The 25,937-nt window shown below is 32.2% G+C and overlaps 2 protein-coding genes and 1 long non-coding RNA gene across 5 annotated transcripts; 1 reads left to right on the forward strand and 2 right to left on the reverse strand.

Moving 5' to 3' along the window:
• Nucleotides 1-783: 783 nt before the first annotated feature.
• On the reverse strand, nucleotides 784-3,412 carry LOC111380327 (4-hydroxybenzoate polyprenyltransferase, mitochondrial-like). Of its 2 annotated transcripts, none has more exons than XM_023003854.1 (3): nucleotides 2,674-3,410; nucleotides 2,401-2,536; nucleotides 784-954 (listed from the first exon to the last, which is right to left on the reverse strand). In XM_023003854.1, exons 1-3 carry the CDS (start codon nucleotides 3,096-3,098, stop codon nucleotides 799-801), a joined length of 717 nt encoding a protein of 238 aa, XP_022859622.1. In that variant the 5' UTR covers nucleotides 3,099-3,410; the 3' UTR covers nucleotides 784-798. The 2 variants fall into 2 exon arrangements, with proteins under 2 accessions (XP_022859622.1, XP_022859624.1); XM_023003856.1 differs by having other exon boundaries at nucleotides 841-969; nucleotides 2,674-3,412.
• A 7,561-nt stretch (nucleotides 3,413-10,973) lies between these two features.
• Nucleotides 10,974-13,481, forward strand: LOC111380329. 2 transcript variants are annotated; one of them, XR_002700171.1, is made up of 4 exons: nucleotides 10,974-11,118; nucleotides 11,351-11,819; nucleotides 12,555-12,737; nucleotides 12,887-13,479. It is a non-coding gene; the product is annotated as an uncharacterized LOC111380329 (long non-coding RNA). The 2 variants fall into 2 exon arrangements; XR_002700170.1 differs by having other exon boundaries at nucleotides 12,555-13,481.
• A 5,366-nt stretch (nucleotides 13,482-18,847) lies between these two features.
• Nucleotides 18,848-21,521, reverse strand: LOC111380325 (CASP-like protein 4A3). The gene is made up of 3 exons (XM_023003852.1): nucleotides 20,675-21,521; nucleotides 19,722-19,857; nucleotides 18,848-19,260 (listed from the first exon to the last, which is right to left on the reverse strand). Exons 1-3 carry the CDS (start codon nucleotides 21,397-21,399, stop codon nucleotides 19,066-19,068), a joined length of 1,056 nt encoding a protein of 351 aa, XP_022859620.1. The 5' UTR covers nucleotides 21,400-21,521; the 3' UTR covers nucleotides 18,848-19,065.
• Nucleotides 21,522-25,937: the final 4,416 nt, after the last annotated feature.

Raw genomic sequence — 25,937 nt, forward strand, 5'->3', positions numbered from 1 at the left:
AAAAGTCTTTCAGCAATCATATTTAGCTGATTTAAAATAGTTCTTTCTTTTGGAAGGCATCAAATAGCTAAAAGCTGCCATAAGGTGATTTTGAGAGGAAGATATTGATGGAGATAATGACAATTTGCACAATTATTCTGTTACACATAGCATAAAGTTATCTCTTAACTTGAACCAGAGAACCAAATAGGTCAATTCATAATCTTGTACTGAAACCGCTTGGTACCTTAGTAAGACAGTTGAGAAATTGATTAAGTTTTTGTTTTGATTTAGATTATTGTTGTGTCAACTCTCTGGTACTCTGTCACTGATCCAAGACCAAAGGTACACTAATTATCACTATCACCATGGTAAACCATCACCTAAGGAGGAGATTGCTTCACTACATATTGGGGTGTGTTTGTGCCCTACTTTTGGGAAAATATGTTTTGTAATAGTGATATTTTGGAAAATGTGTAGATAAAAAAGGGAAAAATTTTGGATTTACGTGTAAAATTATTTTTTTGAAAGAGTAAAAGGGTTTTTGGGATAATGGGGCTCAAACAGGGGCTGTGTAAATACTGGTATTCACAACATGTTTTCCGAGTGATTACTTTGTTCACATATGAGCAATTTTCATAATCAGTAACAAAATATATGACATCCAGGATAGAGAGAGAATCTAAATTGGATACAGTCGGGCTACAAAATACTGGAGAACATGCTCAAGGAAAGCATCAATCAAGATCATAAAAACAACCAAATGTTTGAGAAATTAACAATATAAAAATGTTGCATGATTGAGTAATCCTATCATAATCAAAATAAAGAATGACTGGAAAATAAAACAAACCTAAAGTTGTTCAATTGCAGAAGAACCCCAAGACCTAAACTCAATTGAAAAGCAAGAAAACAAAGTCCTTGAAATGGTGTCAAAATGCCACTGGCAACTGGCCTCGACCTTGTCCGCTCTACCTACACCACATAAAGCTATCAAACAAGCAAGGAAACAAATGAATAAACATCACGTAGTAGAAGGTTCTACTTCAAAATACAGAAGAAAGATAGATGAACAAAAATGCAAAAATATGAAGAGCCTAAAAATGGTTGAAATATATCAACTGAGGATAACTAATGCATCTGTCCAATATGAAAAGAAGATACTGATCACATTGGTAAAAGGTACTAAAAAGCAATAGTTCATAGCTGAACTGAATGCGTAAGGGAATCAATCAATACAATGTTTGAGACATAGGAACAATCCGACTCGTAAAATAGGATTAACAGTTGAAAATGCAAAAAAAGATTGTGACATGAAATATAATGTAAAAGAAAAAAACAGGGAAACCAGAGCTTCCACATTCTTCAATTATCATTAGACAACCTCAGGCAATCTCTGGCATGGAAGAAGTTGGGTGAAAAGGAAAGGAGAAGTGGAAAATGGAAGGACCATCTTCTTCCCGATCTTTGTTTTGGAGGGATGGGGGGGGGGGGGGGGGGGGGGGGGTGGATGGTATTTTTTTAGAATATTTTATTCACGTGAAGTCTACCTTAGATGAGTATTCTGGAAGAATTCTCCCTTGTACTCCAACATTATTCCCCACCCCCAAAAAAATGAAAATTATGCTACTTTATCATGGCCACATCGGTCCTAGTTATGCCAAGCCCTGGACCGATGGCATTTCCAGGGCCACAGTCTGTAGCTCTTAGTGTTGTGTGGCTTGCACTGTACTATAGAAGACATTTGGTCTTCATAGTAAGATATGGTGTAATGAAATATATTCTTTATCAATAAAAGACAATAAATTGTGTGATTTCAATTTTAGATATTCCTTGGTTGGGGGCGTAAAAATGGAGATACAAAATTAACTAATGGACCCTAACAAAGGCCAACCCAACTGTGTCAGCTACAAGTAATGAATTAATGGAGACTGTTGGAGCTTCCAACTATACAAAGTGGTCTGCACAACTATTTCTGTGTCAAAGTTTGCAAGATCTCGATGTTGACTTGTTGAAGCAAGCAGAGACAATCTTCCGGAAAAACTCTATTGAGATTCTATATTATGCCTGCATCTTTAAAAGATATATGGCCTCAGTTGAATTGGTTTCAAGCACTGTATTTCTCCATCATCCATTTTCCCTAGTCGTTTCCCTCATTTCTTTACTTCAATCCGAAATTTGAAAAGACCTCCAAGTTGAATATGAGGAAAATAAGTGTTTGAAACTTGTAATTAGTTAAATAATACATTCATTACACAAGCTCAGTAGCAAGTGTAAAGTCCATTTCCTCCAAATTGCAAACGTGGTACAAATATAAAACATTAGAGAGGAGAACTAATCACCTTTCCATCAATATCTTGATCATCTTCAAAATTGCAAATGTGGTACAAATACAACACATTAAAGAAGAGAACTAATCACCTTTCTATCAATATCTTGATCAAGTAGATCGTTGATTGTACATCCTGCACCACGTAAAAGCAATGCCCCTGAACCAAACAAAGCCATCATCTTAAAGTCTGGAAGAGTCGCTGGAACTGCTGCCATCGTTATAGACCTACGACGAAACAAACATTGATAACCCAAAACTATCAAACCCTAAAGCATTCAAACAGATAATTGAGCAATGTAAGCACAATTTTTGCACTACTATAATTTCTCTAAAGTACCAAACTCGCTAAATAAACGACTAACCACATGCATGGCCAAGCAAGAAGCCAAGTGCCAATCGGCTTATCGATGCGCGCCAGGTGGGCATAAGGCCGAGCCTTTTGAGGTAAATAAACATCGATCCACGACTGATCGGGCTTACTACTCCCATTATTTTTCGGTTTTTGCTCGTTTTCCTTTGATGCTAGCGTAGAAATGTGAGAATTTCCAAAAAGCGTTTGATACACACCGAATGGTCGGATTAAATGAAAAGAATTGTAAAATTGGTGTCTTGAGCTGGAGTTTCTTAGGGTGAATTCGAAGAAATTGGGAGCATCGAGAAGCGAATGAAGGAAATTATTACTCTGGTTTGAGGTCGGCGGAGGGTTAATGCCGGAAAGGGCAATTGAGAGGTAAGAGTGGCCGCAGCAGAGGAGGCGGCGGCCGTGAGAGAGTCGATACATTGCCATGAGTAAAATACAGAAATAAGCATCAGTTGAGAAGCACTCTGCAATTTCCTATTAATGAAATTCGAAATGATTAATAATAATTCTCTTCTTTAATCACTTCTATATCTCATTGGCTTCATAAAACACAAATGAAAATACAAAATCCTAAGTCAAGAAAGTCCATAACTTTGGGGCTTGGATTGGTTTGGGGAGTTCTGATACAATTTCCAGACTTCGAAAAAAAATTTGGGTTTTGATTTTTGAAGACTGTTTGGTTTAAAAATGGGAGACGAGTGTTTGATTTGGATACTTTTCTTCAATCCGCATCCATGTTAGCGTTTGATTTAAATTATGGACAGAGTTAAGTGTCATGTAGGAATTTTGTTAGCCATGTAGGCGGACAATCAAATGGAGTTCATTCGGTGCGTAATGGAGTGTAATGACATGAAGTTAACTGCTTATGGGGAAATATTTTAAAGTTCAGTGAGTCATCCATTACAATATACAAAGTTAGATGACTATCGAAATATTTAAGTCAAAGTTTCAGCCAACTCAAATAACTTAAAATGTGATATTTTTCATCATGTTATTAATCAATAATCAAAGGGAATAATGGTGTTAAAGAGAAGAAAAAAAGGAAGTAATGAAATTTTGAATACTCAAGTGATTGCTTGATAAAACTTTGATAAAATTTTATCAAATTTTTAATTGGTCAAAATTTTAATTTTGATTATACATTTCATATTATTCATAAATGCTATCAACTTTTTAATCACACATATTTTCTTCTTCTTTTTTTCCCCAGTAAAATCTACTAAAACTTTTGTCAAAAAGTTGAAGCAACCCCCCCGCCCCCCCGCCTTTTTTTTTTTTGGGGGAAACATTGACAAATCTTTTCATTGATATATTAGTTAAGATATTTAATATTTCGTAACTAGAGGATTTTTTTTCTTTCGTTAATTACATTTTTCTTAAGATTATTCAAAAAGAGGAATTGGCACAAATGATCTCTAACCTATGTGATTGCCGCGCAAATGGTCCCTAATCTTCAAATTTTGACCCAAACAACCCTAACATTTTATTTAATTGGCGCAATCAGTCATTTTGAGTGATTTCCATCCAATTAATCTTTGCTTCTTTGGAAAGATTAAAATTTTGATATAAAGACTAAAATCTCCTTATTTTATTTAAATAAATAAATCAGGCAAAAATTTTAAAATATAAGAAAGAGAAAAGTCAATTCATTCTACCAACTAATACCCATAAGAACATTTCCTGTGCAACAATGTATCGCTTAAAATATATTCTCATAAACAAAAATTAGAACATTTTTAAGAAATTCGTATTGGGACTCGATCGAGATGATTGATAGATAAAATATATATTTTTAAGACCTTCATTAGACATGCTAATTCAGCAAACCTTGTATATTATATGCAAATTAAAATATGATTTTGTTAGTATTTTAAGAAAATAAAAGACAATAATATATAGAATGCGTTGAAAATCAAATTCCAATTTGTTAGACATTAATTTCATGTAAATTAAAAGTCGTTTAATAACTTCTTTTTTTCCCTCTACAACATCATTTAGAAAAAGTCTCTATTTGCCATTTTCAGTACACGTATATTGCTTAAAAATTTGTGTTGTGTAAGCAAAATAAAAAATGTTTAAAAAATTCATCTTCAATGCAAGTTAATAATTAGTGGTGGTAATAAGCTGAGTCGAGTCAGTTCGATCCCATTGTCCACAAGCTAGGCTTGTCATCAAGGGCCAAGTCAAGCTTGGGCGATGAGTTCGTCTACTTTTTACTTTTTCATTTTATTTTGTTTTTTTGGGTGGGGAAAACCATCATCCTTTTTTAGGTTTGGGATTGCCTACTTAATTTTGAAGTAGGCGAAGTTAAAATTGTCCATGAAGAACTTGTTATGTGTTCTATTGTTTTGAAAAAACAGAATATCGTTAAGAAAATAATAAAGTATGACTATGAAGAAATCAAATATTATTTACCTGATCACATGCAATTTTGGCATACTTATTTTGTATTAGGTAATAAGCGTCTTGTCAATCCTTTATACACATTAATCTTTAGATTCTTGAAATCAGAAAAATCGATTATCTATACTAAAAGTAGACTACGATGTTACAGTACTAACCAAAGGTGTTAATAGATCATGAGCAATCACAAAAACAATGGGTATCGCATTTGTGATGTTTCCAAAAATCAAGTATATCAAGAGTCATTGCTACGGTCTTAAACATTTGATGATTAAAGTATTTACATAATTCTGCAAGCATTCCAGTTGAACCAACGTCTGATGTACTTTGATTATATGTTAGAGACATACTAAAAGAAAATGTATCAAATCTTTCATCATTAATATCTGTAACAAATCCAACATTTTTCTCATCACCTCTTCAATATTAGCGTTAGGGGAAGGTATGGAGGTACTCGACTAATATGTATATCCAATTGTTGTTCATACAATTTGTACATTGAAGTTAAAGCTAGGCTTGGACATCGGGTGGGTCGGTCGGGGTATTTTAATATCCATAACCACCCATTATACTTCGAATATTTCGTAAATGGAACAATTCGAATCTTTTGCAAATACCAAACCCAAACCCAAATCGTCGATTCCGGTTCTACCCATAGCATTTTTATATACATTTATTTAATAAATGTTTCACTTAGAGTCTTTTGGTACATATACCTAGTACACTGCTACTTGAAAATATTTGTGTAATGAAGAAAATTCAGTTAAAAAAATTTCAAGGAGCAAAATATTGAATACAAAAAGTCATAAAAATAGGAGAAAATAAAATAAAGATAAGAAATGAAATTATAATTTGAGAAGAAAATATTTTTCTTAATAAATCTTATTCAAACTATAAGAGAGGCATACTAGGTATATAATTTAAATATAAACAATGTTTAAATTCTTCTACTTTTAAAACAAACTGATATAAAAAAAATACTAATTAAATACATAACGAATATAATATCAAAAAATTACGGTCACATATTGAACTCACTCTGTTTGAATAAAATATATATAAACTCAAGATAACAAAAGGTACAACACAGCACAAGCAATGAATATATCGAATTCAATTGTTATGTGTTGTGAAAAAAAACAAAAATCACTTCAGTTTATTAACAATATAAGAAAGTAAAAAAACTTAAATTGCAAATAATAAAAGCTTTGATTCACAACTTATACCTCAACCTATTTGAAATTTTTGATTTATAAAAAACTCAAATTGTAAACATTAACATATAATAATCTCTGAAATACAACAATCTGATATAAGGTGAGATGTAAAAAAGTATGAGTCAATCTTATTTTTTAGGGTTAGAGTTTAAAGTTTTAGTCTAATTACTGCCAAAATTAGGATTTTTAGGTTTTATAAGTTTTTTCAGCATATAAATTGTAAATAATTTTTTTTTTTTTTAAATCAGTTCACTCGAGCACCCATGGTTTCGGTTTAGGAACCAAGAATCGAATCGAACCCAGTTGGTTATCGGTTTCGGTTCCTAATTTATTTTTTTGAGGAATCGGACCGAAACCTCCGATTCCGGTTCGATTTTGATTCTGGAGATTCAATTCCGGTTAAACTGCCTAGGCCTAGTTAAAGTGCTCTCTAAATTAGATTATGTGATAGGAGTATCAAAATTTAAATTATTTGTGATTTTTCTTATACCATATTTATTTCAAATTATACCTCGGATTCATTACACACTCTAAAGCAAATAACATAGATGGGTCTTTCCAAATTTTCTAAATTTCAGTTCCATAAAAAATAATACTTCCATAAAATGGGATCAATTATATATTTATTGAAAGTTATTGTAGAGCTAGCAGGATAGTATACCCCAGATGATATATTTGTATAATTATAGAAATTTGTCATAAATCTTTTAATTTTAAAAGCTAATTTTCCAAAGTATCTATCAAAACAGAGTTTGACTCGTTTCTTATATGTCATGAATTAAAAAATTCAATAATCAGTGCTTCATAGCCTTCACAAAGATTTGAGTAATATGTAAATCGAGTTCCACCTATACCCTACATTGTTTACAATATTTTTGGATTCCATACCAAATTAAGCACAATATTGTTTGAACGTTTATTTTTTACCAAGTGACATAGCCCCAATTTGGGCTCCATTTTATTCAAAAAATATATATTTCTCTCCTCTTTTTAATTATACATTCTCTAATAAAATAATATTATATGTAAATTTAACATTTTTTCTTCTTTTTTAACCGCACATTCTTTAAGTTAATTACTATGTCAATATACACTTTCCCTAAAAATACATTATAATGGAGCCTGAACAAAGGCATAGTAATAAATACTAATACCTCCCCGATTCTACCCATCTGTTAGCTAATATGTTCCATACCATCTTGCATAGGTGACATACAAAATACAAAGAAATAAGAAGATATCGAAATCTATAAGAACTCTACACAGTTTATCAATAACTAATTTATCAACACTTGTATTATCAAATGTAAAACTATAAATTTTAAAGTCACAACTATATTCTTTTATGATTTTCATAATAACATTAAGCCCTTGTTTGGGCTTCATCTTAATGTGTTTTCGAGGAAAATGTATTTTTGAATATTGATTTTTTTTTAAAATGTGTAGTTTAAAAAAAAAAAAGGAAAAAAAAAAGAAAGGTTTTGAATTTACGTGTAATATTATTTTATTAGAGAATGTACAGATAAGAAAATGAGAGAAAAAAAATTCATTCTAAATAAAATGGTGGTCAAACACGAGCTAAATATGTTATTAGCATTGTGAGGAAACTCAATTATATTAAAAGCAATTATTCTTTTATGCATTACCCAAAATGGGTTTATATAGTTAGTAGTTGCAACTATACGGAATTTTTTTTATTAATGTCTTCCCATATAACCGATGTGAACGAATACTAACATATTTTTATAAATCGTTTATTATTTGTTTCTTGTGTCTAACAAAACAATCAATACAGTCGGTACGAAGAGTATTTCTACTTACCCCAACCTACCTTAGTTGAAGATATTCTTGCATGGACTTTGTGACTTGTTGGTTATTCATTATGCTTAGCAGCAACTTAGCACTAGCGACAAATTTCACCATTCTTTCACAACAATTTTCTTTCAAATAGATGTATGTGCTTATTGTAGAAGAACTAGTATTGGAAGAAGGAGTATCAAATTGAAGTTGTGTTTGTGATTGACCAACAAATCCATGTTTGGCCAAACATTTCACATAGTGACAATTGAGGTGGATAGTTTCAATTCCCTTCTACCGTGCCAATCTTGTTTGGCAATATTTACAAATTGCTTTAAATTCTTGGAATCTAGTCAAATGTGCGACCCATGGAAACCAATTTGAATTGTTCCTAGTTTATTTATTTATTTATTATTACTATTTTTTTTTAAAGTTTTGATTTCCTTCTTAAATCGGTTACTTCAAGTTACGATTCTTCTTCTTCATCGGTATCATCCAAATCAATTAGATGATTACTCCCATACACATCATTGACGCCCAAATCACCAGGAATATGGATATGATTGAGACTTGAAAAATCATTATGCAATTAAGATTGTGACATCAATGGTGAGTTGTCACCAAACAATCCCTCAACAAAAGAATTGTAATCCATTTGTATGACATGGAACCGGAATCTATAAACATGAAATGGAAGAATAGAATGCAATGGATGAATTATAAAATCGAGATAAAGTGAGAAAATATAATAAATGAGAAATGTAATAGATGAATTAAATAGATTGATGATTGAATAATGTAATTACTAGCAAGGAATTGAATTGAGAGCAAGTAATTTAGATTGTAAAATGTAGAATATAGATTGTAAAGAATTCGTATGAAAAAATAATTGAAATGAGGAGCAATTACAGTCTTCGATTTTTTTCTTTTCTTTTCTTGTGACCGTTGGAGATGGTCCCATTTATCAGTTTGGTCATCGTTCACAACGAGCTGATGAGCCACTTGATGCGCTCAACTATTCGTTACAAACTCGTGCTCGACTTGAGCTCAACCTCAGGCTCATCCCAAGACGAGCCCAAGCAGCCCAGGGGCCTAGCACCTATGAGCCAGCGACCTAGCCAACGAGTCGTTTGACTCAATTATTACCCTTATTGATAGTGACTCATCTGAAATGATGTGTTAAAGAAAAATAAATATTTTCTAGGGTTCCCGCTAGATTCAAAAGCTCCATTAGACATGCTAATTTAGCATAAAAATTTTATACACAGATTTAAGCCCCATGTTTGAGCTCCATTATCTAAAAAATTATTTTTTCCGAACTCATTTTCTACCATATTCTTCCAATGAAATAATTTTGCATATAAAACCAAAACATTTTCTTACTTTTAATGAAACATTCTCCAAAAAAAAATTAAAAAAAAAATCAGTATTACATAAATCATTTTTCACAAATAATGGGGCTTAAACACTACTTCAATGTGATTTGTTATTATTTTAAGAAAATAAAGCACATGGATAGCAATCTCTAGAATGCAGTGAAATCAAATTTGAACTTGTAATAGATAAATGTCACTTAAATTGAAAGTCTTTCAACATACCACATCATCTTGATGAAATCACTATCAATTTGCATTAAAAAGGAATTTCAGTACATGTTCTATTTTGCTTAAATGACACACCGTTTAAAGCAATCATGGATGCATTGGCGATGCCCTTACTAGAGATTGGTTGATAGGATGAGTTGTTGTCCTTTTTTTCTTTTTCTCATAAATATATATTTTTTTAGTTTTTCTTCTCCATTTATCTTAGTTTATTTAATTAAAAGTGACAACTTTAACTGTATATGGAAACCATTCAAAGGATCGATTTCCCTCTCATAGCTTAGGAACTATTTGTGCCAATACCCCATTTAAAAACAAGTTTTCAATTTGATGTCTATGTGAAAGGGAATTATTTGCGATGTTTCTTTGACAATCTATTTACAAAAATTATGAAAATTTAGTTATCTGAAAAAAAATGATGTCAGACATAGGAAAATTATTTTATGTGAAAATAGTTGCTATAATAGGCGAGGAATGTAGAAAATCAGGAGATGATATGTTTACTCTAATCTATTTGACTCGGACCAAATGAGACAAGACTGGATAATTTGGCCAAATTCCAATCAAAATCGATCTTGTTCTAGGTTTTAGAATTAAGAACTTAACCCTTCGGGTCTAATTCTCAATTCTAACTAAAATAAATTTTGATTTAGTTCCAAAAATAATTTTTATAGTCTTTCAATTAAATTTTAATTTATATAAAGTCATATGTATTTGGAATAATTGAGAGTTTTATCATTAAAAATATAAAATTTATCATATAATGTTTGCACTCTAACCAGTAGCTAAGGACGTGAGATTATGGGGCGTAAAGAAACAAGTAGCAAATTCAATTTCAGATAACAAAACTACAATACTTAAAAAATATGAGCGTTTGGAGATAAAGGAGACATATTTTTCCTTCTATGTATTCTACAAAGGGCATCCCAATCCGCAACATCAACCTTTGTAGTGTTAAAATGCAACAAAGTCGTTCTTAAGTCAATGAATTGGGTCATTCAAATGATGGTGATCGAATATCATATAAGGTTTAGATTGTCTTATATAGGAGTAGGCAAAATCCAAACCAACCCAAGGAAACCACCCAACCCGATCCAAACTGACCGGTTTGGGCTGGATTTTTGCTATTTTTTGGTGGGTTTCGGGTATTGGGTTGAGTAGTCGGGTCGGGTCGGGTTGGGTTATGGGTTAACAAGAAAAACCAGGGATATAACCCGACCCAACCCAATAAAATTTAAAAAAAAAAAAGAAAGGAAAAAATGAAATAAAATGAGAAAAAAAGCCCTAAACTCTACTCATCTCACGTCTTCAATCCCGCCTCAAAGTCGACAAGCCCTAATCTGTCTCCCATCTATTTCTCTCAAATCGTCGACGATAATCTTCATTTTGCCGTTGCCGATCATCGGACATCCACACTCCAGTGCTAGAGTGAGTATATACTGCATATTTCCTTATTCTGGCTCCACCAATTCTCCCTTTCATAAAGATCATTGTAATTTGTAAATAATCTTATCACTCCCAATTCTAACTAGGCCCAAAAATCATCAATCGTCGTCTAGCAATACCCTTTATTGCTATTAATTGTTTTTTGAAAGGCTGGTTTTTTTTCCTCTTCATAAAAGCTTTAGTGGGTGAATTGTTTTTGTTGGGTTCTGTGTAGATGAAAGAGGGACCTCAGAAGAGCTGGAAAGAAGACTTGGCTTCCAATTTAGAGAGAGAAAGATAGCTGTAAAGTGAAGGCAAATATGAGATCATTGACATGTACAGATACACAATTTATAGCTGTCTGTGAAAAAAATATTTATGGAGACAATTTATACTATATCAAATAATATAAATTTTTATCCCAGGTTCTGCGATTCGTTCGTTTGAAAAATTAGTTCACTATGGAGAAATTACACTGAAAATGATATATACAGGGGAAATAATATACGACAATTTCAACAACTATAATATAACATACCAGATGAGTATTGAATTTTCCAGGCCTTTTCCTAACAGAGAAATGTAGACTTTTGTTTGGAGGAGATCAGGCGTGCCTTTTCAAGGGTGCATTTTAGACGGTGATGCCAGCAGTTCTTGTCTCTCATTGTGCAGTAATTCCACGGTTTACAAATGCTTTACACATGGTATTTATCTATATAGTTTTTTATGGAATTTATATCTGATTATGGAATGCATTTAATGGAAAAACGTGTGAAAGGGTCATTCAATTTTTCTTCAGTTACAGATTAGAATTTGAATGCTAATTATAGAAACCAATATTTTTAGTCATATTTATCAGTCAGCGTAGTATTTTTGAAAAAGCTTCTCACTACATGGTAAGATGTGAATAAGTTTTATATTCTGATGCATATATGAGAATTTCCTATTAATTAAATATTGAACCTGGTTAAGTTTAAGTGACGAGCCAAGCCCACTTGAACTTCTATTAATAAGTTGTTAGGGTTTGGAAACAATACAGACATTCATTATCTTACTAGCACAAGAAGAAATAAACCAATTCTCTCATTCTTGTTTCCTATTTGAATTTTCAAAGTTGAACAATTAGACAACTATGGATTACAGATCGTGATTGTTCTCCGCAGAATTAACTAAATGTATAATTCTTATTGCCATTTCTATCTAAACATAAAGTAAATCTTTGGTGAAAATTGAAATTATTATAAATTTCATTGTGCATGATTAAGTAAATTTCCAGTAGTTGTATTAGAGCCTACTTTATGCTTGTAGAAACTGTTTTGCATGTTACAACAATCAAAAGTTGATTGTTATTAATTTTCTTGATTCTAGCAATTTGAAAAATTATTTTTCATCTTTAAAAATCTGTTTTAAAAAAAATTAATTTATTGGTCGAAAATTAGATTTGAGCATCATGGACAGCGAAGAAAGTCACCGTCACCACGGTGGCAGTGTATGCAGCTACGTGTTGCACGATGGTACTTTGCCTATGATCTCCAACGGCGAGTCCCACTACTCGTATAAACAACACCAGGAGCTGCTGTTTTTGTGGCAATGACAGTGCCGGCACTGCTTGTTGCTGCAAGGTAAACTTGTGACAACATAAAGTAGTGTGTAGAAGTGTTAGAAGCTTAGTGTGTTTTGTTCATGTTTTAAATACCATTTAGATTTGATATATTGTTTGATTTTTAGAGTTTTACAATGTTTTGATGTATGTTTTAGTGTTGTTTTACAGTAGGTGAAGTGGTGTAAATGATGCAAAAATTAGAGAACATAGTGATTTTAGCATAAATCAAGAAGAAGATAACTTGCAAATAGGCAACAAACACAAGGAGTGAGCGGAAATAGCATGAAAACATAGTTATATTACGACAAATGGGGCATCCAAGTGTCACAATCCGATGCCTTGGCGTCACACATAGCAAGGTAAGAAAAATAATTTAGCAGACTGGCAACCAAGAGCTAAACAAGAAGTTGGCGCCTGGGCGCTAGTCACATCATTCATCTTGGTGCTTAGGCGCCCAATCAAGGCGCATAGGTTCCAGTTGCCATTCAGATAAGGTTTTGTATTTTTTTTATCCGTTTAGAAGTCCAATTTAACGCCAACTCGTCTAGGGCTTCAACGAGGCATAGATACAACCTTGAGGGCATTTTGAACTATAGTTAGATGAGACAAAAGCAAGAGATCGAGAGGAACAACGAGAAGAAAATTGATTCAAGCTCCAAAACAATTTTTATTTCTTTCTTCTTTACGTTCTTGATTGAACTAAGTTATTCATCCAAGGTTTGATGTAATTGATGTTTTAAGATTACTTTTTGAGATTCAATAATTATTTCTTTGAGGTTTTCCTCTAAAGTTTGTTTGTGTTGTTTATTTTTCATACTTTCAATTAACTGGCTATTAATTCATTGATATGATTGTTTATGTTTCGACACTCGAGATAGGAAACCTTAGACTTGATCTTAGAATAACACCACCTAGGATGTTATAGGTTTCGAGAGAAAGTATAATTCCTCTAAAACTTTTCCACATAAGAACTATAGAACTTGATGATTCTTAGATTTGTTATTCGGAATGGAGATATCGGAATAAAAATTTTGGAATAATTTTTAATCGGCACTCGGGAGAGGAAGTATAATTACATTAGGGCTCTTGCTTATGAACTTTCAAAACTAGTTGGAGATAATTAACGAATTGAGAAACATAATTGATAGTTAGATGAAATCAAAACCCTTTCACCATAAATTTCGTTAATAACTTTGATACTATGCCCCTGTTTGTTTGCCATTTGTTTCTCCATTTTAGAAGAAATTGGATTGTTAATGGGCCCCCACCAAGCCCTTTTTGTTGACTGGCCTCTTACATTGTTTAAAAATCTCTGAATTCCAACGGTCAGAAAATGCATTATTATGTGCTAAAAATAAGAAACAAACAGGGGCTAATAATTCCGTCATTTAGATAAAACAAAGGCTATTTCAATTATAATACTTAATAAGAATTTGATCATCATATCCTATGAGTTTGACATCCCATTTCATTGTTATATCATAAAACTTGACATTGTGTGCTTGCGATATAATTTGCACCTAATAGGTGCTGTTGCAGTAGCTGCGTTAGACATTGTTGCCCCTCTTGTTATGGCCCCTGTGGGGTACTATGTCGTGGAAGGCGGAGCCATTGCGAATTGGGGAAAGGGCCTATTATGCAATATATATTATCTTAGACCCTCGACTGCAATTTTTAAAATATTTAAATGTATAATTATTATCACGATTTTCTATCTAAAGATATAATATTTTAATGTCTAATATTGTTATGCTCAGATAGTGACTGTTATTCCTAGAATTAAATAAAAGTATAATATTGATATGCTTGCAAAACAAATCAAGAAATATTTGAAAAATAAAAATAAAAAAATGAAGCCTTCGTCACATCATCTTAAAAGTCATGCATGTGACCGCTTCGAAAATATTTCTTATTTTGAATTTGTCAACAACTAAAAAATCTATAATGAGAAGGCCATGAATGTCACCTAGAGCGAGGATGAAGAAAACGATTAAGATACGGATTGTGACAACTCAAGGAATCAAATTGTTTATCTTGCTCCATACATTCAGGCGGGTTTAGACACAACAGAGAACGTCCCAACCAATTTTGAATGATCGGTGAACATATTGGAAGTAAAAAATGATAAAGATTTGGTTGAGAATAGAGTTTCAAAATGAAATGACTTCATTTATTGCCTATCTTCAACCAACAAGTGGTATCAGAGCTATTGGTTTTCATTTGTTCGAGATTTTTGTTATTGATGGCGCCCATGAAGTATAAAATTTCGCTCTTGGATTGCAATGCCAGATTTTCGTTGTAACAAGTGAATATACGAACTGTACTCCTGCAGATGAATCTGGATGATACATTGTTGGAATTTAACAAAGTGCCCATAACAAGGACGTCGATGGAGAAACAACGAAAAGATCGAAATGCACTTTTACAAATCCATCTTCATCTCTCTAACAATATTCTTAGGACATTTTGAAGGAGAGAATAATAGTTGTATTGTGATTGAAGTTGGAGTAATTATACATGACTAAAAGTCTGACAAACAAATTATATCTAAAGTAGAGGTTGTATTCTCATTGTATAGCAGAAGACAGATCTTTGGAAGATCATATGGCTGTGTTCAAGGAAATCATTCTAATTTGGGGACTTTAGAGTTAAAGTATTATGAAGAAGATTTGGCCTTAATCCTTTTGTATTTAATTCCTGCTTCATTTACTTCATTTAGAAACATGATATTTTATAGTTATGATACTTTCATCATTGAAGATGCGTATAATGTCTTGTTTTCAAGAGAAAAGATGAATCATTTAGTTGGATCTAAGGCTAGAAATGAAAAAGGCCTTGTTTTAGGTTATCAAAAAAGGAGTAAGTCGAGGTTGAATTTCAGTAATCAAGTCTGTTATTAATGTAAGAAAAAATGATACATTAAGAGAAATTGCGACAAATCGCAAAACAAAGTATTTTGACCTTAAATCATGGGAAACAATTAAATAATAGCTGAGAACTATTTGAGTGATGGAAATGTTTTGATGATTTCTGAATGGAATCCAAACATGATGATAATCAAATTTTGGATACAGCTTGGGCATTCCATGTGTTCAAATCAAGATTTGTTTGAAACATATGAAACAATGAACCAAGGTGTCGTTGTCATAGGTAACAACGACCTTATCAAGTAATTGGTATTGGTAGAGTCGAATTGAAGCTTGTAGATGGAACATGTAGAACACTTGATCATGTTCAACATATTCAAGACTTGATGAAGAATCTGATTTTGTTGAGTACTCTTGTTGAAGAGTTCGAATTTTATCGTTGCAATCAAATTTATTTTTCAAGTGGAAAAATTTTGAAATTTCGTTCGTTGCATCAAAATTTTAATTAAGGTGAAGATTGTTGGATTTTTTGATCCAAATTAGGTTGGATTTTTTAGAAAAATATTATTTTCTTTATCCTATATGATTTTATTGGAAAAATTGTTCCCTTTATTCCACGTGATTTTTTATCTCGGGAAATCTTTGTGGTATTTCAAAGGATTGACATACACACCTGTAAATACTAGACTCTTTTCACAAATTTTGTATTACTGAATATAGATAATTGGCATAATTATTGATTTGTTTTCTCCATATTCATCTATTAAATAAAATACCTAGTTCCTCTACGAATTAATTCTATGCTTTTTATCTTATTGTTTGTTTGCAATCATATACTTCATATTATATCATATATATTACCTCAATACGTTTTATTTTCCAACAGGATTAACTTAGATGAGAACTACCTAGGGGCGGATGTAAAAATTTGTAGTTAGGGTGTACAATCAAACTCTGTACAAATCGAATACTTTGTTATTGATTTTTGAATAATTTATACTTGATCTGAAAAAAAATGCAAATTTACATTTAAAAAATATTTCTTCATTAATATTTTGGACATAATTTTCATTCATTTGATTTCGAGCGACTATTTTATTAATATTTTGCTAATCACAAGAAAATTCATATTTATGCTTAAAAAATTTATAATGTATTTTGTACTTTATTCTATTCAAGTTACCGAAAGGAAAATTATATAACCAATATTTGATCAAATAAATAAAATTCATTAAATATAAGTTAAATTGGATATAATTAGTTCAGATACATTTTATGTAAACAAATAGGATAGGAGAAAAATACAAATTTAGATTCTAATTAATTGAAAAGTAAAAATTTGTAGAAAAAATTTAAACAAATTTTAAATAATTAGAAGAGTTAAGGTTTTTTTTAATGGTGTGAAGGAGAGTAAAATAGAATAAGAAAAAATTCAAATTTATTGAGAGTCTGTCCCTGTTTGGTGGGGATTAAAATCAAACTTTTTTTAAATTTTGATAAAAATTGAAAAGTTAAGGATTTCATGAAAATACGTTATTAAAATTAATTATTAACTTTGATTTAAATTAAAATTTATATTTCAATCGATACCAAACATAATTTATAAAAAAAAAAAATGTAATCTCAAAATTTAAGGAGGTCACTTGACCCTACAGGACCCCTTGTGTTCGCCCTGGACAACTACCCTAAAAACTTTGACATATCAGTAGATAGGAGAAGAGAGCATATTGTTGAGGATAAATCTCTTATTGCATATGCAAATATGCGGGCACGAAGTTAGAAAGGAGATGGAAAGGATCACTGCTTTGGAAGCCTTGTTGGTAATCATGAAATTCGTATTTGCTCTTGTAGTATTCTTGAAAGCCGATATATGTTATTTATGTAGGGGATTGTTGTACATGATTTAATAAATTAGGAAAATGAATGAAATTTGAGATCTAATTTAAGTGGACCATGTACTCCGAAATTAACGTGACCAAATATATTTATGTTCTACTCCTCTGGGTGATTAACACTTTGTATTTATTTATTGAAATCATTTAAAATTGAATGAAATATATGATTTTAAAATTACTCTCTTGAAACTTTAAATAAACGAGAATTTGATTGAAGTTGTTAAAGATCCTCCCAAATTATTTCTTTTTGGATAAAATTTAAATAAATTTTTGGACCAAATTATAATTTATCAAATTCTTGAGTACTTAGTGAAATTATTTTTAACGATATTTTAATTTTCAACCATTACTTGTTTTTTCGTAATTTTCTATTCACTATCTTCTGTGAACATTTGTGAATGATTAACCAATATAATTACACATGATTTCAATATGAATGGTGTTGTTTGTTCGTCTTGAAAGGTTATCTAAATAGTCATCACTGTTTTGAAAGGGCGTGTAGTGTTCAAATGACCACAATAAGTCTTATAAATAACATCCCTTTCTATGAGAAATTTTACACCATTTTCCTTTAAAATTGTCTTGTTTTGAATCTCACTTTTCTCTGTATTCTAATATCATTCTTCGAGTACAAAACTCCATATTGAGTTTGTTGAAACTCTTCTAATTCTATAAGAACGAATTTTCTATTATCATAGACAAATTGGTGATTGCCTTTAAGCACCATAGAATGGAGTAAAATAGTCATAAGGATACATCAAGAAGTCGATGGACTCGAATTAAAATTCTAATCCTGTTGATTGTCCTTTTACTCTGTTCAAATCATTTCCAATAATTTGCAAGTACAAATATCTTCAGGTTGTCGATACTCTAGAAACAACAGAATCTTCACGGCATTTCATTAGAAACGTTACAAATGAAATCATGTTGGGTTCATTACTACCCTTCTTTAGTTTAGTGAAGAAGTAAAGCTTTTCCTTGTCTCTTTGCTATAATCTCCCATAATTCTTTGAAACCATAAAGATGAGAGTCGAGCCACCAACTTATCTTGTTTGACACAAGTCAGCAATAGTATGAATGGAGAAACGTAAACTACAACTAAAAATTAAATCGCTATTTTTTTTTTTTACTTTTTTTTTTTTTCCCTAATGTTATGCGAGTAAAAGATGTTCACATCACATGATAATCAAGGGCTCTTTGACTATCATTTTTAAAATTGGTGCACTCTTCAACAGGCAATTAGTTCAAGTTCTGTCATCAATTTTTCCAATGTTTTATACAATTTCAGACATGATGCATTAGAATTCACTATGAATGAACAGTATAATGAGAGAAGCCTCGACTGGAGAGACGGATTGGAAAGTACATCAATTATAATCTCAATTATTATTAGGAAAAATCTAATTATCGAAGCATGATGAAATTCATGGACTCCAGTTCGTCCGAATGCAGAAAAAATTACTATTGATCGACCCCCCACGACTATAAAATATCAAAATTCATTTGTGTTCATATTTTCCTACAGAATTTCTCTAGATTATCACAACTAAGGATATACCGTATACGGGTGCAGACTGATGCAAGGTTAAGTTGAAACACGGTGCCAGAGCTTGAAACCCGATATGACAGAACTAATGGCGAAGGCAAGAAAAGCCACGAACGACATCCCCACAGATGCACTGGCCAGTAATGTGAAATCGTCTTGGCCCCAATTCAACATCCAGTCGTGCACTCGTGTAGCTGCTGAGGATGATGCTGATATTAGAAGATAAGCCAGACCCTGCTAAACACGAAAACGAGCATCCTTTTAGAAAAGCTTACATGATAAATCAGACAAGACACAGTAGAGACAACTTGCGTCATGGATTAAACCTTAATCCCTAACATCGAAAGCGAAATTCTAATAAAAAAGAAATTCCAGAAAACGAACAAGAACACCCAGATTTATAGAAGTTCACCTCAACTCAACATGAGAGTTATGTCCACGGGCCGCTAAAGATTTTAAACTATAATCAAGAAGTTTCACACCTCTCAGTTCCTATAGCAAACAAATGGGCTAAGAATTGAAGGGATAAGTAAAATCTACAATTAGGCTCCATACAATCCAATAACTTCCAAGTGGAAACGGATACTTGTTACACTAGGCCTTAAAGTGAATATACTGAACGAGAATAGGACACTTTTAAACCCACAAACAGATTTCTATATTGTTCAGAAAGAGCATCAGAGAAAATTACTTGCCTGATCCATTGAGAAATCGAAATGGTATGGTAGATAACCAGAGGTGACGTGATTTTCCGTGACCAAATTATAGGCCAAATCAACAGCTTGAAATCCAGCATATACGAATCCGATAATGTTCACGCATAGACAATACCTGCGTTATAAAACAACAAAGGTAAATAGTTTGCTTCGAAATATTTAGGACGTGAATTTGGTAAGATTTTATTCCATTTTTACACATCAGAGTCAATCCTTAGCATTTGTATAAAAGAACAATTAGAATCGGCTTAACTTTTATGGATTAAACAATTAATTCTGTACTAATGACAGTGGTAAAAACAAGAAATGATTATTGAAAGCAACTAGACTCTGTCCAGGGCTTCACCATCATGACAAAACAAACAAAATTATAAAGCTTTGGAGTTAAAACGGTTTAAATTATAAGCAGAAAAATTAGGCGATGGATAATGGGATAGTACTTGTGGCTCTCTCAAAATGTATAGATAAAAATTGCAATGATTATTTATAAACAGTTCATAAACACGAGCCAAACATGTGCTAAGAAACAAGTAGACTCTGTGCGAGGCCTTTCATCGTGGACTTCTGGGTGAAAACACAGTTTTTCGCACCTTAATCGAATCACCAGGCGAAACGTCCATATCTTTAATCTAGTATTTGTTCTGCGAAAAAAGGGGACTAAAATAGCGAAATTCCTATAATTTTCTTCAATATTTCTTTTTGGGTAAAAGGAAATCAAGACAAAAAGGAAACGTTTCCGCCTTTAAAATTTGTGGCAAAAAGTTCAAATGATCTAGCAATTCAATAGTTAATTTTATGACTACTTCTCTTAGCAAGATTCAATCTTTTCAAATGAAAAATTGACTCAATAAACATATAGCCAAATCTTTCGTAATAATAAACAAGAACAAATAAATTAAAAGAGAAATATGAATCTAAAGAAAGAATTCTACCTGTACTCTTTATACCGATCATATGAATCGCCACTCCACCCTTGATCTTTATCGGCGGCCATTACAGAAAACGAAATCAAGCACGTTATCACTTCAAACACTCTAAAAAACAGTGATAACTTCTTCATTTTAAACTCCGCCTTCGACCTCTCCAATATCGACTCCTCCGCAGCCCTCGATCGCCGCTCTTTGTCCACCTCATCCTCCCCACTGCCGCCTCGGCCGTACCCCGCCTCTATCTCATCCATTTCTCCCACCTTCGTCACTCCCTGCGAGAATTCATCCCTTACATAATTCCCGTTAAGCCCCGATACGGTTGGACCACGAGCACCATCCCGTCCATTCTTTGCCGGAAAATCAAGATTCTCTGACCTGAGCTTCCCTTGACTCGCTCGAAAATCGAGAATTTCAGACTTGGGCTTCTCAGAATGGGGCCAAGGCTTCCATCCCTTCCCTCCAACAGGAGGAGAGTTCGCCGGTAAATTGGGTTTTCCGGGCGGCGATGGATTCGGGGAATAGTACGTCTCAACAGCAACAATAGCTCTATTACTTCCATTACCATACTTATCATGTTGAACATGAAAATCATCTGAACGAAGCGGTGAGTCAGATCGCAGAGGAGAATAAAACTCGACTTGACTCGTTGTTGAATCAGTATCAGACATTGATGTATGACTATTACTGCTTCTTCTCAGAGATTTCTTGTTATGATCTGAATTTTCCATTAAATTTTGCTTTGTGACTACTCTTATTAATGGAAGAAGAATTATATAAGGAAAATCAAAGAAGGAGACGAGAAAAGGGAACTTAAAAGAAAATAAAGTGAAAGATTTTGCTGTACAGTGACATGGTCACCATATTTGTTTCATGCAAGAGAATAATGGACTAGGATTTTATTGTATGCAGTGAGATGCATGGAAATTTCTGTTCTTCAATAGTGAAATTTTGACACGTTGATTTTGTCAACGTGGCCAGTAGTGTATCGTTGTTTGTGGGTTCAAGGTTTAAAGTTGGATTCTGTGCAAATCATTGAGGAAGTTATATTTATACGATATCGTATATTCAAAGGTTGTTTTTTCTTTTGGTTGATCGTCCCTAAGGTATATGGTAATTTCAGATACACGCCTAGAGTTTTTAAACTGTCAAAAAGGCATCCCATATTTCGATTGTCGTGCATTGAAGTCCAGAATTGATAGTTTTTAGTTAGTCAAACCATTAATATTTTTCGTAACGGGGGCATAATAATTTTCCCTCTCCTATTTTCAATTACGCATTTTCAATAAAATAATATTACATGTAAATCAAAAAAATTTCCTTCTTTTTTATCCTCACATTCCCCTATAAAATACTATTCTATAATATATTTTACCAAAATTTCTTTTTTACAATGTGTGTCAACCAAGGAAATATGTTAGCGTAATCGAGCTAAAACAATTGAAAAATACATTAATTTTAAGTATATTGACCTTACAAGTCTTAACCAGGTATTAAAAAAAAAGTCATATCTAGGTATCGAGAGAAAATTTTGCTCATCTAATTCAATATCTTGGTAACTAGTTTTGAAGAGATGAATCACGGAGATACCTTTGGCTTCTCAAGGGCTCTAAATATTAGTGATATGTTTAGCACTTGTTGCATCTTCATTATTTATAAAATACATTTTTTATCTCTTACTTTCAATCACACATTTTTCAATAAAATGATATTACACGCAATTATAATTTTTTCCTTATTTTTTAACAACATACTTTCTATTAAATCACTATTCTAAAATGTATTTTTGAAGAATAAAAGGCTCAAATAGGGAACTTTTGCAACATTGAATAACAAAATAATGACATTAAAATTTTATACATAATATTATCAAATCTTATTCAGTATTACTCAATGTACCCTACAATATATTGTCAGACAATATTGAACACTAATAAAGAAGAAAAATAAATTAAACCCCTATTTAGTGATAATTAAAATCAAGATTTTTATTTATTGCTGTATTTAATGTTACCAAATATACCCTAATAGTATGCTTAGTGCAATGGACTCAACAAGATTGAACAAAATAATCGACAACATATATAATTATTTTCTTCTCTTCTTAATAATTTCACTATCCATATATGTTATCCCGGTCAATTAGAAGGTGCAGAAATAATTAGAACTGAATATGGAAAATAAAATTCTCGTAATGTATTTAATAAGAGAATTGATTATGCTCACGAGGAAGTATCTACTCATTAAGAAACCTTAGGTGTCAAAGCGTGAATATAGTAAAAAAGAGTACATGCAAAACACAGAGGAGGGAGCTTCTATATTTCTAATATTAGAGGGCAAATTGCAATTGTAAAGAACCTGAGGGGTCCTCGAAGTGAACCTTTTCCATCATTTATTAATATTGTCCACTATGTGAAGAAAGACAATCCATTCAAATCATATTCTTTCTTTTCACTTTCAATTTTCGAAACAGTCAAATGAATTAATTAAAAAGGGGTAATATTGTACCACTAAAAATTTGTCCCTCAATACAAGAAACCAAAAGAAAAGAAAAAATTCTAACTTAATTAGCTTTAATGAAACATCAAGTAATAAAAATTGTTCTCTAATAAATAGCTTAATTGATTGAAAATAAAAAAATTGTAATTCCCCACCCTCAAACAACAAATAAAATGACAAGAGTAAAAAAAAAATATTACAAGTGTTAGCAAGTATTTGTATAATATCGGGATCGATCTAAAATTTCAGGAGCCTAAAGCCAAACTTGATAGGGTATTCTGTAAATATTTGAAAATAAAATTACATGCATGATGTACAACCTTTGAGGCTATATTCTCATTGAAAGAAGATTTTTTATCTTAAAAAAATTTATTTTGACAAATGACTTAATTTAAAATTACATTACAAAAGTTATTTGAGCCTTCCATTTTGAAGACCTTCATATATTTGGAGTCCTAAGCAAAAGTCTACGGTGCCTAAGCTCAAGGCTGCTCCTAAATGCCTTTTGAGACGTCGAAAAAGCAATGCTCCTTCAGTTCTACTTTAAGTCACCGTCGACCTCACTAAATGAAACAATCAATACAAGAAATTTGTTTTATGTCGTTTTATTTATTATTATTTTTTTTTATTTTTAAAGTTCTGTACTTCTATCGAGGACGATTAAAATTAACGTGCCTGCCCCATTAAGTGTTGATTCATTAGTTGAGAATTAAAGTAAATTTTCTTGGCCTCCAAAAAGGTGCAAATACACATGCGAATGAAAGTTAAAGTGAGCACTATAACTTTTGCATTCCCTTTTTGTATGTCCATATACAATTCTTTAGCTCTTTCTTCTTTATGCCTCGGTGTGATAATTTCTGCGGTCCAAGTGTGAACCATTCTTATATTTCTTGAATCCATCTTTTAGGGCTTTTTAAAAAGTGTTTATATATTCTTAGATGTTAATTTTCATCGAAATTCAGCCCCCGTTTGGCCCCCATTCTGTGAAAATGAAAATGGGTGAAATAGTATTTTTTTTTTCATTTTAAAAAAAGAATGAGTGGTTGAAAAAGAAAAAAAATTTCGATTTACGTGTAATATTATTTTATAAAAAATTGTGTGGTTGAAAATAGAAGAGAAAAAAATGGAATGAAAATTAATGGGAGTAAAAGGGGAGCACATGATTTTCTTTTCATGTAGTTTTGCAATTGGGCTTGGGCTTGGGCTTGGGCTGGGGCTGGGGCTGGGCTATTTCTTCTATTTTCCACTAGTAAAGAATGTCTAGTTGTTGTAGCGATACAATACCAGTAAATGTAAAATGTGTGAGAGCTTCGTGATAACGTTGAATTAGGAAAAAATTAAATAAGTGAATTTGTCATTTAAGAAAGATTTTGGCATTTCAATAATATGGTTTAACATAGTATTAAAATGACAAAAGTTTTGAGTTCAAAAATCGCCTGCTTCCTATTTATAAAACCTTACGTGCGAAGTCCTTGGTAAAAATCCGAAAATCCGACTCTTACTAACGACATATTTAATATAAAACTTTAAATAAATGAATTTATATAATTTATATTGGGTTAATTTTACAAACGGTCACTGAACTTACAGAAAAATTACAAAATGGTTACTGAAGTTTAAAACTTTCAGTAACGGTCACTTAAGTATTGGGACGCTTTAAAAAACGGTCATTGAAGTTTAAAAAGTTTCTGAAACGGTCACTGAAGTTGAAAAACATTTTTTTAGTTTTTTTGGTTACATTTGCGGCAATTTTTTGGCTATTTCCAACCACCGATACCATCGAATTTTGATACCGTTGGAAAGCCCACAACGTCCTCTTTAATTACCACTCAAAATCTCTCCGTAACACCAAGGAATTCGATCGGAAAATCACCGCAAAAGTCACTCCAAAAAATCTGAAAATATGCATAGATTTTCAGATTTTTGGGCGACTTTTACGGCAATTTTCAGCGACTTTCGACCACCAAAACCATCAGATTTTGATACCGTTGGAAAGCCCACAACGTCCTCTTCAATTACCACTCAAAATCTCTCTGTAACACCAAGGAATTTGACTGAAAAATCCCCGCAAAAGTCACCCCAAAAAATCTAAAAATATGCCTAGATTTTCATATTTTTTGGCGATATTTACGGTAATTTTCCAATGACTTTCGACCACCAAAACTATCGGATTTTGATACCGTTGGAAAGCTCACAATGTTCTCTTCAATTATCATCCAAAATCTCCCCCAAACTCCAAAGGATTCGGCCCGAATAAACCCGCAAAATCGGCATCCCAAAAAGGCGAAAATCTGGGATGTCAACTTTGTTAGTTTATTCCGGCCGAATTCTTTGGAGATTTGGGGAGATTTTTGATACTAATTAAAGAGGACATTTTTTGCTTTTCAACGATATCAAAATTTGGCTATTTTGGTGGTCAAAAGTTGTCAAAAAATCGCCGCAAAACTACACCAAAAATCTTAAAATTTGGGCAGATTTTTGCCTTTTTGGGTAACCAATTTTGTGGGTTTATTTCGGCCGAATCATTTGGAGTTTGAGGGAGATTTTTTTGTTTTAATTGAAGAGGACATTGTAGGCTTTCCAACGGTATCAAAATTCGGTGGTATCGGTGGTCGGAAGTGATCGAAAAATTGCCGCAAAAGTAGCTCAAAAATTTTTAAATTTCAGTAACCATTTTTGAAAGCGTCCCAATACTTAAGTGACCGTTACTAAAAATTTTAAACTTCAGTGACCATTTTGTAATTTTTCTGTAAGTTCAGTGACCGTTTGT

This window comes from Olea europaea, unplaced genomic scaffold, assembly GCF_002742605.1.
Source record: "Olea europaea var. sylvestris unplaced genomic scaffold, O_europaea_v1 scaffold2126, whole genome shotgun sequence".
In the NCBI taxonomy this organism is placed as follows: domain Eukaryota; kingdom Viridiplantae; phylum Streptophyta; class Magnoliopsida; order Lamiales; family Oleaceae; genus Olea; species Olea europaea.